The sequence below is a fragment of the Corvus cornix genome, chromosome 3 (assembly GCF_000738735.6).
Source record: "Corvus cornix cornix isolate S_Up_H32 chromosome 3, ASM73873v5, whole genome shotgun sequence".
In the NCBI taxonomy this organism is placed as follows: Eukaryota; Metazoa; Chordata; class Aves; order Passeriformes; family Corvidae; genus Corvus; species Corvus cornix.
The window spans coordinates 87,736,519-87,749,369 of record NC_047056.1 but is presented as its reverse complement, the minus strand read 5'-3'; the positions used below and the strand labels follow the sequence as shown (position 1 = coordinate 87,749,369).

The 12,851-nt window shown below is 38.4% G+C and overlaps 1 protein-coding gene across 1 annotated transcript in view; it reads right to left on the bottom strand.

The window, feature by feature from the left end:
• EYS (eyes shut homolog) overlaps window positions 1-12,851 on the bottom strand; it is an 852,840-nt gene that overhangs the window by 752,795 nt on the left and 87,194 nt on the right. The window contains exon 2 of the mRNA XM_019287512.3: window positions 1,590-2,446. Coding sequence (XP_019143057.3) covers window positions 1,590-2,343 — 754 coding nt within the window. The 5' untranslated portion in view covers window positions 2,344-2,446. The remainder of the gene's footprint in view (window positions 1-1,589; window positions 2,447-12,851) is intronic.

Sequence of the window (12,851 nt, the reverse complement as noted above, 5' to 3'; positions counted from 1 at the left end):
ATAATATATGGTTGTTTAGTCTCCTAACTCTTCTTGTTTACATACAGCTTATTTATGGACCAGTATTGTCAGTACAAAATGAGGGCATTACCTAAAACTCTCCTATATAGGCTAACAAAATGTTTTAAGCATTGCTTGTTGATAACATTAAGAATGATGATTGCTTTTAACAAAATTGCTTGCAAATTTTTTCATTAATTTGAGTTTAATTAGTACCAGACACTTTTGGTATTATTCTTTTCAAAGAATTTTACACAGCCTCCAGTAACAATAAAGGAAATATAAAACACACTGCATACCATCAATGTTTTCTACTGTCTAATTGCACTTTTAATAATTACAAAAATATTTTTCTCATAACATTGACTTATTCATACCTGCATAATCTATTGGGAAATGCATTAGTAACCAAATTATTATGCACTTTGAAAAGCAATTAAAAATAAATTACAGCAATCTTTATGCAACATAAGCTTCATTTGTATGAAGTGTGTTCTATGAACCTCACTCATTCCTGAGTCATCAGCTGTGCTTCATAGCATAGCATTGCTATAATGAGACCATAGATGTTCAGTCCAACAGAGGAACATTACAAGAATTCTGCTCCACAAGTACAAAAAGAGCTACAAAAATTCTTTTTGTGATGAGAATGAATGTTTCTAGTACTTTCTAAAACGTACCCAACCTCTAGTGGTCTGAATGCAGGAACAACATCCCCAAAATTTCCTTAATTCACTTTTTTTTTTTGTCCATGAAATAAAGATAATGATTAGATAAGAATTTACCCAGTCATGTTGTACTCTCTGGTATTGTAATCCGAAACCAAATTCAGTTTCTTCAATGAGTTTTGGGTAAGTACTGCAATATTTCCTAATAGGATTACTTGATTTTTTCTTTTTTCATTTGTGACATATTTAATTTGGTGATAACAGTTTGTTTAACAAATTTCCTTTGAAAAAGACTTTAGGGGACAGAAAAATCTGGATGAAAAAATTAAGTATTTTGTTTTGCATATCATTCTAATTTAAGGTTTGACTTTTCAGTTAGACCAAATTTTGATTTTAAAATTTCACTAATGTAATTTGAAAGGTCTTTAAACTGAAAATGGAGGGGAGTTTTGGCAGGTTGAATGAAATGCTCATTTCAATGAAAGCATTTACTTTTTTTCATCAGTTTGGTTAACTGGCTATTTTTGGGGAAGCTTACTCCAAATTATTTATGTTATTTGGTCTAAGAACCTGAACTGCAGAAAAAAAAAGAAAAAAACCAGTTACTTCTGTAAGTCAACAAGTACTTATTAATGTCTCATGCTTAAGTAGGAAAGAAGCATGATAAGAACTTATTCTGTTTTTCTCTACAATGCACTTATGAATGTCAGCAAGTACAAACTATCTTCAAATGCCTGCACAGTCTCCCATAAGTGACTCCATGTAAAAGAGACTCTGCAGGTGTGGTAGCAGCAGTGGGCAATAATATTAGACAAAAGCCTTGCTAGTATTGTTCTTATTGTTTTACAATCTATTAAGGAAAGTGTATGATCGTTTATACAGTGTATGACAACACTTATTCCTAGAGGAGAAAAGGAATACCTGAAAATTTTGGAGGACATGTGCATTCGTAGTAATCTCCAGAAAGTTCTGATTTCTCAGTGCAGGAGGCATTGTTGTGGCAAGGTTTAGTGGAGCATATATCAAACTTCTGGCAGAATGTTCCTGAATACTGTGAGAAACAATGGCAATTATATGCCTTTTCCCAAACATGGCTTAGACATTTTCCATGCCCAGAGCATAGTGGTGCATCCAGAGACTGTTGGCAAAACTGCTGCTTCACTGTCACGTTCAGACGAAGGCCCATGTTGCACAATAGTGGACCTCTCTTGTGAAGTTCTGCAAAATAATGAGTTCCAACACCAAGCCAGTTAGGGTCCACTTGCTGCAGTCCTCTTATCTGGCAAACAAAAATCAACTGCTCTTGAAGAAAACCAGCTTTAGGGCAGTTAATAAATTCTTCCTTGGAGACATTTACCAAATTCATTCCATAGGACTGAAAGGATGGCTCAGAGGAGATGAAGAGACTATCACCTAATTGAAGCTGTAAAGGGCATATCTGAGGGATACTGATGTTATGTTCTTCAGAGATTTTTCCAGTAATACTTTTATTCATATTCCAGCATTCAGTGTAAAAGTCTGAACAGATATTTTCCCTCGGTGTCCATTTTATTACGGTAGGTTTTGGTTCTGCTCTCCATTCAGTAGTCATTTGCCTCTCACATATTGCCTGCCCATTCACAATGCAAAGTTGAAGAAAGCACACTATCATGCAAAATGCTGATTTCATAGTCATCGTTTCACCTGACCAATGGACGTTTTCTTTCACATCTGCTTCATTCTGAGGATAACTTCAGAACACTTGCTCCTTAAGGTTCACATGTATTTTCCATGGCAGCCTAGGAATTCAAACAGAGGAAACTATTTCTGTTTCCACACCAAATACAGTTGAATATTGAAACCTCATTACAAAACAGAAAATGTACAACAAATCAAGGGCAACATCTAATTAGTAATGAGAAACTGGATTAAGTCAAATGAACTGATCAGAACTGCAACACTGTAACAAAAGTCAGTTTTTTCCTATTTTTATTCCTGATAAATATTTTATATGTATTTAGTGCATTTCATTGTACTTGTGTGCAGAAGAGAAAGAGCTTAAAGTCATACTTTTCTTGTTTGCTCCCTCTGTTGACAAAACTAATGCTAATAAAGTTGAGATAGGACATCTGAGGCAAAACAAGGAACTAAACAAGAACATCTAAGTTCTACTCACAAGCTTTAACCAAAAATATTTTTCTGATAATCATTTAACAGTTTATTATAAAAGTAGATATTCCAAAGATGTAGGCCTGAGAATTTTAACTTTATGAAGAAAATATGCAAAGACAACTCTTATATGTTCTTATACATTCAACAAAACCCTTCATTAAATCCTTACTTTTCAAAGAATATATCTGAAAATGCAAGGTCCTTAATCATATGCTTGAGACTTTTGTGTATTACAGTCAAAGACAACAGATTACAGAGTCCTCCAGGACTATTTAATTTATAGATTAGCCTTTTCTGTCCCTTGAATATATCTAGCAGTTCTTATTGCATGGAGATGAGTGATTACAGAAAGAAAACCAAAATAAGATCACGAAGCTTTTGCTTGGAGTCATAATGAAAATGATGAAAACACAGTATTATGTTAAATACCTTAGAAATTTTCATTAGATTTGCATTAGTTAAATTTGTCTTAAATACCATTTTTTTTCTCTTTTAGTCTTTTTTCCCCTCAGCATCCTTATCTGACACTTTCAGATATTTAGATTCCCCTTAAAGATGGTGGCTCCTAAACTGATATTTACAAATGAGAAAATTATTCTAAAGAATAAACTTTATCTTACAAGAGAAGCCATTCAATGTAAATAAACAATAGCATTTATAGTTTGATGATATTTGCTCACATTGTTCTCATTTTTACACAGCATGTGTTAAAATCATGTGGATGCATATTTTTCTACACCTGCACACACATAGTTGTATTTGGTTTGCGTGGCCTAGTTTTGGTTGGGGAGGGCTAGAGGGGCGGCTTCTGTGAAAAGCTGCCAGAAGCTTTCTCCATGTCCAGCGGAGCCAATCCCAGCCAGCTCGTAGATGGATGTGCCACCGGCCAAGGCTGGGCCAATCAGAAATGGTGGTAAGAGCTATGAGATAACAGATTTAAGGAGAAGAAAAAAAAGTTATAGAGCCATTGCAACTGCAGCCAGACAAGAGCAGAGTGAGAACATGTGAGAGGAACAGCTCTGCAGACACCAAGGTCAGTGCAGAAGGAGGGGCAGGAGGTGCTCCAAGTACCAGGGCTGGGATTCCCCTGCCGCCCATGGTGAAGACCATGGTGAGGCAGCTGTGCCCCTGCAGCCCATGGAGGAGACCCATGCCAGAGCAGTTGGATGCCTGAGAGCAGGCTGTGAACTTGTAGGAGGCCCATGCTGGAGCAGGCTCCTGGCAAGGACCTTCAGACCCATGGAGAGAGGAGCCCATGCTGGAGCAGGTTTCCTGGTAGAACTTGTGACCCAGTAGGGAACTCATGCTGGAGCAGCCTATTCCTGAAGGACTGCACCCCATGGAAAAGTATCCCTCACTGCTGCAGTTTGTAGAGAACTGTTGCCTGTTGGATGGACTGACATTAAAGAAGTTTGTGGAGAATTCTCTTCCATGGGAAGGTCTTCTCTTCCATGGGAAGGTCTTCTCTTCCATGGGAAGGTCTCCTCTTCCAGAGCAGAGGAAGAAGCAACCTCTGGTGAACTGATCATAATCCCCATTCCCTGTCTTCCTGTGCCTCTGGGGTAGGAGGTAGATCTGGGGAAGAGGGAGGGGTGGGGGGAAGGTGTTTTTAAGACCTAATTTTACTTTTCATTATTCTGCTCTGATTTTGTTAGTAATACATTAAATTAATGTCTCTAATTCAATTTTGTTTTGCCTGTGACAGTATCTGGTGAGTGATCTCTCTCTGTCCTTATCTCAGCTCATGAACCCTTCATCAGGTTTTCTCTCCCTTGTCCAGTGTGGAGAAAAGTGATGGAATGGCTTTGGTGGGTGCCTGGCATCTACCCAGGGTCAACACACTTAACACTGATTTATCACAAAAGTGCATGTGGATTATGATACTGCTTTAAGTACATGATTTCCTTAAATGTCCTCATCTTCCCCAAAATTTTTCAATTGAATTTTGGTCCATACTCTGGGCTAGACTGAAATATCAAAGAAGAACAGAAAAGATACTGTTTGAAGAAACCTTTAGTTGAAGAATTTAAAACAACTTAATGACCTGCTGGAAATTATACGATAATATTAAAGGGTCATATTCAGTCTCTCCTATTTTTATCTAAATTGGGATGAACATCTAAAATGTAGCTATGTCCCATCAGTAAATTGCTGAACATGTGAACCTGTCCCAATGACCTTTGTGCAACAGAGTGGCCAGCACTATTCAAGCCTTTGAAGATACCAGGAAAGCGTGGACTATGACTAACTAGTAGTAATAACAGGAGACTTGGGGTTTAGAATATTAAACTCAGAAGGGGTAGAAACTAGATTGTGGTACTTCTCCCAGAATAGTTTTCATTTTAATTTAATTACTGAATCCCAATTCTGCCTTCAAAGAGTTTCAGTAACTCTAGCCACATAGCTCCAAAGCTAGGCAAGTATGTTAATTTCTAATTTTCTCTCTCTGACTCTGTATTTTCACCCCTGGGAGTTAACTCACCATAGAAAGAAAGAAAGGACACAGACATGCAAGAAAACTACTAGTCTCGTTGCTAAATACTCATAGTATTTCTATTTTGAGACCATTCCATTATCTTCAGAATCTCAAGATGTTCAAAGATACCATTAGATAATGGGGTATCAAATATGTAGTTTGGGTCATTTAGAATTTTGTTCTTTTAAAGTAGCAGTCTTGAACTATTATGTTGATTATAACTGCTATTACATCTGTCATTGTTATCAGGTATAAAAGTCTATGGTCTATATTACTGCATAGATTTAGAAATCCCACATTCAGCAGCCCATCTTTTCATACCTATTTCATAATAAGATTTTCTCAGGTGTTACTCAAATAGACCTTTACAAATGGTTATTTTTTTCCTTTTAGATACTTCAAAAAGAAAGCTATTGCATGTCTAATGCAGAAGAGTTCTTGCCCACTTACATTTTGTCCTTCATCCATGTAATTATGCATCATTCTGGTGTCAAATACAAATTTCATTTTTATTGGTAATAAAAATGTGCTTCCTCACAATATTTATATGGGATAAATATGAACTATTTTAAAATAAATGGTTGGTAGCATTTTAAGAGTTGTTATTCTTCACAAAAATAATTATTAGTCTTTATGTAGCTAAAAAATTATTATGGGAGCACTATAATTAATAAAATTAAATAAACAAAAACAACCTGTAAAAGCAATGAAAAAACCCCAAGTCAAGAAGACATTGTTTATTTAGCAATAAAATCATGAAGGAAAAAATGTTATAGAGTGAAGAGTATAAAAAGTAAAACGCTGTGCATGAATTACATAATATAGTATTAACATATATTACTTAGAAAATCAGCAAAGAAATAAATAACTGCAAAATACTGATGCCATCTCATGAGATAAAATCATGTCATGAGATGAAATTTGAAAGGGATTATGATAACTGTTATACTTTACATCTGCTTTAGGCAAGGAGAAAATCTTCCTATTTATAAGCCCAGCTGGTTCCATGTAATTGGTGAAGACTAAGAAAAGTTCAAGACTCAGATTTGTATGGACAGAGAGATACTTGAAGAAAATATAACTCTTAAACTTACATAAGGCTGGGTGAAAAGCAGCACAATGCTCTATTTTGCACTAGAGGAGAATAAAGCAGGTAGATTTATGGAAGACTCCGTCAAAAATTAATCCCAAATTCTCTGCATTCCAGTCCAGCATTTTGAGGATTGTGTGTTCTTTCTATTAATAACTGGTATTACATACTAATAACAAAAATACAGTACATTGCAAGTGAGATTGGAGAAACACCCACAGATGATATATGACTTTAGCAACTTGTCAGGAAAAAACAATCTGTCAAAGAAGAGAATAAGCCAGGAGATGTTTAGTAACATCATGTCACCGTGTTTTGGCCAGGAATGAACCTCCTCTTTCCACCTTCTCACGTCACGTGAACACTTTGTTGAATTCTTGCCCGTGCTTGAGCAGCTTTGGTAGGATGGGGCTGCAACCTTGGATCAAAATGATATGAAATAACTGAGAGGGTGCTGTTGGGGTGGGGGGGGGGGCTTTCTGGGTGCTCCCTACCTTCCTCAGGAGCAGCATTTAAGCTCAAGGTCTGACCCTTCAACCTCACCTGGGCTATGCCGCAAGTGAGCTGGTACTTGACCTTATACCTTGATTACTTGGGCCTTGACCCTGACCTAAATATTTGACTTACTCTCTTGAGCTCAGAGCCTGTCTCCTCTCTGTGGATCTGTCTGGGTACAAGTGGGCTGTTGATTGCCTCTGAGTGCCATCCCCAGACACTCTCTTTCCTATATAGTTCCTATGGGATGGTGCCTCTTGTCACTGATGTCACTGTTACTCTCTCCTTCCAGCATTCTACTCTTGCATGGCAGCCTATGTTTGCTGCTCCCCGGGACTGTGATACTGTGTTCACTTTACTTCTGATGTGTATTTAAAAACATCAAATTTAAGCATTACTTAATAGGTACATATAATAAAGGAAAAGCCATATATTACAGTGCCTGCAAAATTTGACTTCCACTCTCTGTGTTTCCAATATGCACTAATTTTCTCAATGACATACCAAGTGGTCCTTTGTACCTTTTTACTTTTCATCACAAAATGAATGATCCTTAGGAAATGATGCATTATTTATGCCAATCCTAATTATTTGCAAATGATTCTTTCCTTATTTACTAGGCACCATTTAAAACATATGGCATTTGCTGAAGCAATATTGAACATGCTAGACAGTGAATTTACCTACACCTCAAAATACAGAACCCTTATTTCTACCTTATAGTTGTACTATAAATATAGACAGAGTAGTGATGCAGACAGTGCTCAACTTGCTTATCAGGGTTTCTGGTGGCTAGTCTTACTCAACAATCCCTACAAAATGATGTTAGGTATAGCAGTATCAAGCCAGGGAATTTTACTTTACTCTAGTTTACTATTAGCTGCCGTGGTTTAACCCTGTCTGACAGCTAAGCCCCACACAGCCACTTGCTCATTTTCTCCCGTTGTGATGGGGGAGACAATCGGAAGGGTAAAACTGAGAAAGCTCATGAGTTACAATAAGGACAGTTTAGTAGGTAAAGCAAAAGTTGTGCATACAAGAAAATCAAAACAAGGAATTCCCACCTTCCCATGGGCAGGCAGGTGTCCAGCCATCCCCAGAACAGCAGAGCTCCATGACATGTAGCGGTGACTTGGGAAGACTAACACCATAACTCTGAAAATGCCCCCCTTCGTCCTTCTTCCCTCAGCTTTATATGCTTAGCACGACACCCTACATGGTGTATGGAATGGTATGGAATATCCCTTTAGTCATCTGGGGTCAGCTGTCCCAGCTGAGTCCCCTCCCAACTCCTTCTGCACACTCAGCCTCCTCATTGTGGGGTTAGGAGCAGAAAAGACCTTGGCTCTGTATAGGCACTGTTTGGCAATATCTAAAACATCACTGTGTTATCAACACTGTTTTCATCACAAATCAAAAGCACAGCCCCATACTGACTCCTATGAAGAAAATAAACTCCAATCCAGTCAAAACCAGCTCACCAGCCAGCCTAAAATTCTGTTTAGTGATTCTGATAGTGAGAAACAGGATCACAGAAATAACATATACATAAGCAACCTGTACGCCCACACTCAACTGTCTGTTTGGAGTCTGTCCCATTTCCTCCAGGATAGTCGTAGGAGGCTTTGGTGGAGTATGTAGCAAACTTTTTCTGCTGCTCTGTGCTTAGTATTTGTGATACTCATTCCTTAATGTCCCTGGTATCAGTTGACCATGGCTGAAGTGTCTGGGGATGTGCATACCCCTTTGTTGTAGTGTCTGCTCCAGCCTGTCTCCAGCCCCTATCAGCTACCCACGCCTTCCTTATATATGCTTGAGCAGGGCCATGAGTTCCTCTGGCTTGATGACACCTTTGCACAGATGGGTTTCCCCACCCAGAGACTTCAGGAAATGTCTATGAGGAGCAGAAGGTAGTTGGTGGCCTGATCTCACTAGAACCTACTACTCAAACCCGTCCTCTGTGCCTGTTTCACCCCACACAGCTCTCATTTACCTCACTCACAGTTTTTGCATGCTCAACACAACAGCATAAGGACTAGACATCTGCCAAAAAGGCAGTTGAAGGAGTTATAGAAGAAAAACAGATCTAGAAAAAGTGTTTCAAGTGGCATAGTTTCACCTAAATAAATCAATCTATAAATACACACTCTTTTCACCTGTTGTCTTTATTGTAGTTTTCTTTCTAAGACCATGATGAAGCCCCTGACCATGTGACCGTGACTGTGGCCTACTTAAGTCAAAGAGTCTGTGACTAAAGAAAATTATCAGTAATGGGAGATTGCAGCTACGATATACACTGGGCAAATAGCACAACACGGTTTAAATAAAGATTAAATTTCTATGTAGAATCTCTTAGTGTTTCATGGAGAAGTAGGTTGAAAAACACAAAAGAAAATCAACCTCTGATGTGATTCTAATTAAGAGTGTCTCTCTAGCAGTGGCCGTCATGTACTGGGATTCAACATGCCTGCAGAAAGAATTAAAGTGAAAAAAAAGGTCAACAGTTGTCTGTGGTAACCTGTTAACCCCCTGATTCTGTGACGCCATGTTCCCCCTCTTTCCTGCCCTAGCCTCAGCTATTCCCTCGGTTTCTCCCTATTGGCTCCTGTACCCCAACCCCGGCCTGATAAAACCACCCCACACCTAGACCACGAGGTCTCTCTCTCTGCCTCCAAGGGCGCCAGGACAAGATGTGAATAAAGCCATCTTACCACCCTCATGAGAGACCTTTTTCTACCTTCTTCATCACCACTGCATTGTAACGCTGCTGGCTGCCAGAGCCAGATCGAGGGGCTGTCAAAAATGGACTCTGGGATGCGACTGATCACACGGCCCTAGGAAACCCCCGCTGTGCTCACAAGGAGCTGCAGCCTGCTAGGCAGAGTCAAGCGGTTACAACAGTTGCCCTCGGTTTCTAAAGAGAAACTAATAATGAGTTAATTTGTTAAAATAATGCTTAAAACAGGGCAATGCTGTTAAGTGCTCATAGGAAAAACAAAGATTACATAAGGATAGTGTATTAAAGATAAATTAAAAATTGTGTACCATTAGTCAGGGCTTAAAAATAGGTAAAAAAAGAGTTGGTATGTTTAAATTTAAGAGTGTGGAAGGGAAAGCAAGAAGAAGACCTTACAATGTGAAATTTCCCATAAATAAATGAAATAAAACCTTCACAGACTCTGGCAGATTGAATGTGAAAACAGATTCATATGGAAACAGAAGAGGGAAGAAAAGAATTCAAAGAGCAAGTAACAGTATCAAAACCAACAACAAATCTCTAAAAAGACAGCAGTAACAGAAATCCTAACAGAGACCCTCCATGACCAATAGACATTTTAATGATGAACTTACTGTTCAGTTATGATACAGTGTCATAGTGGATCATATTCACACTCAGTGAAAACTGTGGTTGCAATACAAACTAGAGAAGAAAAATACAATGTCACAAGCTACTGAAAATTACATTCTCTCTAGTCCCACTGACCACTCTGCTGAATTTCACAGGTTTGTTGTATTCACTCATGATGCTTATGATGCCTGGGGATTAAAACAAATTGCTAGAAACAGTAACAATGGAAATTGTTAAGGAACACACTGCTTTTTGTGGTGAAATTCCTTTCTAATGTTTCTTAATCTACATACTAATTTATATTAATCATATTTAGTTAATTGCACTACAGCTCTATTAAAAGAGAAAAGACAGAAGTGGTTTGAAGTGGTTTTAAATGTGTTTTGTCCTTTAACACTGCTGTACTTGACAACACAAGGTCCACAACCATGGACAAGAAACCTTGAGCCCTTACTAGTCATAGCACAATCACACAGAACAAGGTCCTGGAAGTGACCATCAAGGATGATGATAAAGAGCATTGACATTCATTGAAACATGTATGGAGTGTTTACTTCAGTTACATTCCTTCGAACTCTTTGTCTGACTAGTGTTGTATGAAGAATGGAATGAAAACAGATGGAAGAGGATACACATTTCTCTTGTCCATCATCACGCTACCTTTCATTTGGTTTTTAAACTTTGAAAATATTTAGCCATGACAGTAAAACATGTAAAAACTTTTTTTTAAAGTGGAAACATGATTTTCAAGGAGAATGCATGAAAAATATGATGGGCAAAGTAAAAGTGCAAAATTATTCTAAATGCAAAAGCTAAGTTTACTCTATTTTCTTGTCGTATATAAAAGCAATATGTATATTTGAACTGGATTATTACTTTGTTTCCATTTCTTTTGAGTTCCTACAGAAAGTATTTCAGAGGTGCATTTACAGTAAACTTTTTGTTAAGATCAAAAATATGCTTCTGAAGCTAACTTAAAATTACCACCACTTAGCATGCTTTAGTTCACATAAGGCAGCAATCTGACAAAAAGAGAATCTTCAAATGAAACAAACCTGAAAGAAACACTTCAAGAATGTAGCTAGTACACCCCAGTCACTAATGGATAGTTGATCCATATCTGTAAGGCTAGTCTGCAGTAAAACCCCCAAATGAACAATAGTGTGAATATCATTCAGCAGTATCAGGTAGCTTCACAGCTTCACTGCTTCACTTTAAAAATCCTCTCTTACCTCACCACACTGCTTGAAAACATAGACAAATCTGTGAACCGAATGTGAACTGAAATAGAACTAGTTTCCTAACATATTCAAGGAGTTCAACTATATTGTATTCAATAGAATTGGTCCTTAATTAGAGCAAGGGAATTAAGACCAATCTCTCTGAAAAATAGCATAAATCTTGGAAAGAAAATTAATTTTCATCAACTCCAGATAATATACGTTAAGTGAATTCCATTCAATACTCTGTTAGAGAAACTATTAGCTTGACTTGTTCATGCTTAAGGAGACATATTATTCAAGTATGGCTTGACTATTACAGTCCATGGTGTCCAACTTTAGCTGATGATAAATAGAAAGAAAGAACAAGATAATTGGAGACTCCTAGATGTCATAGAATCAAATAATGCTTTTGATTCGAAGGTATCTTAAGGATCATCTAGTTCCAACCTCCCTACCATGGGCAGGGACACCTTGCACTTGCCCAGGTTGCTCAAAGCCCCATCCAGCCTGGCCTTGAACCCTGCCAGGGTTGGGGCATCCACAACTTATCTTGACAATCTCTTCCAGTGCCTCATCACCATCAAAGCACAGACTTTCTTTCTAACATCTAATCTAAACCGTCTTCTCAGTTTGAACCCATTACTCTTTGTCATATCACTGCAGTTCTTGATGAAGGGCCCCTGTCCATCTTGTAGGCCCCTTTCAGACACTGGAAGGAAATTATGAGGTCTCCATGAAACCTTCTCTTCTCCAGGCTGAACAGCCCCAACTTTATCAGCCTGCCTTCATAGGAGAGCTACTCTAGTCGCCTTATCATGTCCCATGAAGATAAGGGGCTAATGTGCATGTCTCAAAAACCAATAGTCAGATGACTATGGAGACAACTAGGGATTGTTGGTAAGAACATGCTGTGAGAAAGAACTGAATGTGGCTGGAGAAGGAGCCCATACAGAGGTGGGGCAGCACTTTTCTGGGACAAACTCCGTGTATTGGCTCCTGGAGAAGAGCACAGCACAAGCTGCAGGTTAAGAAGCAGGCATGGACTGTTGACCAAAGACAGACCCAGTAGGAGGGGCTCAAGACCACCAAAAACTGTCTAAGCCCTCTGGCCCATTTCCAGAAAGGTCTAGAAGAACTGACTGCATGATAATGAATTTGAATAGAAAGCGAGAGACTCAGCCCCAGGGCAGGGAAGACCCGTAGGTGTAAAAAGGCATCCAAATGAAGCCCAGGTGGTGTATCTACATGTGGCCGTGACTGATACAATGGCCATGTCTATAGTAATAATCAAGCATCAATTTATTTTATCAGTTCTGGAAATGGGAAAAAACATTAATCTTCTATATTATTAAACTGTTAGGCTGGCTCTTGGAACATTTGTGACCATTACCGAGTTGTA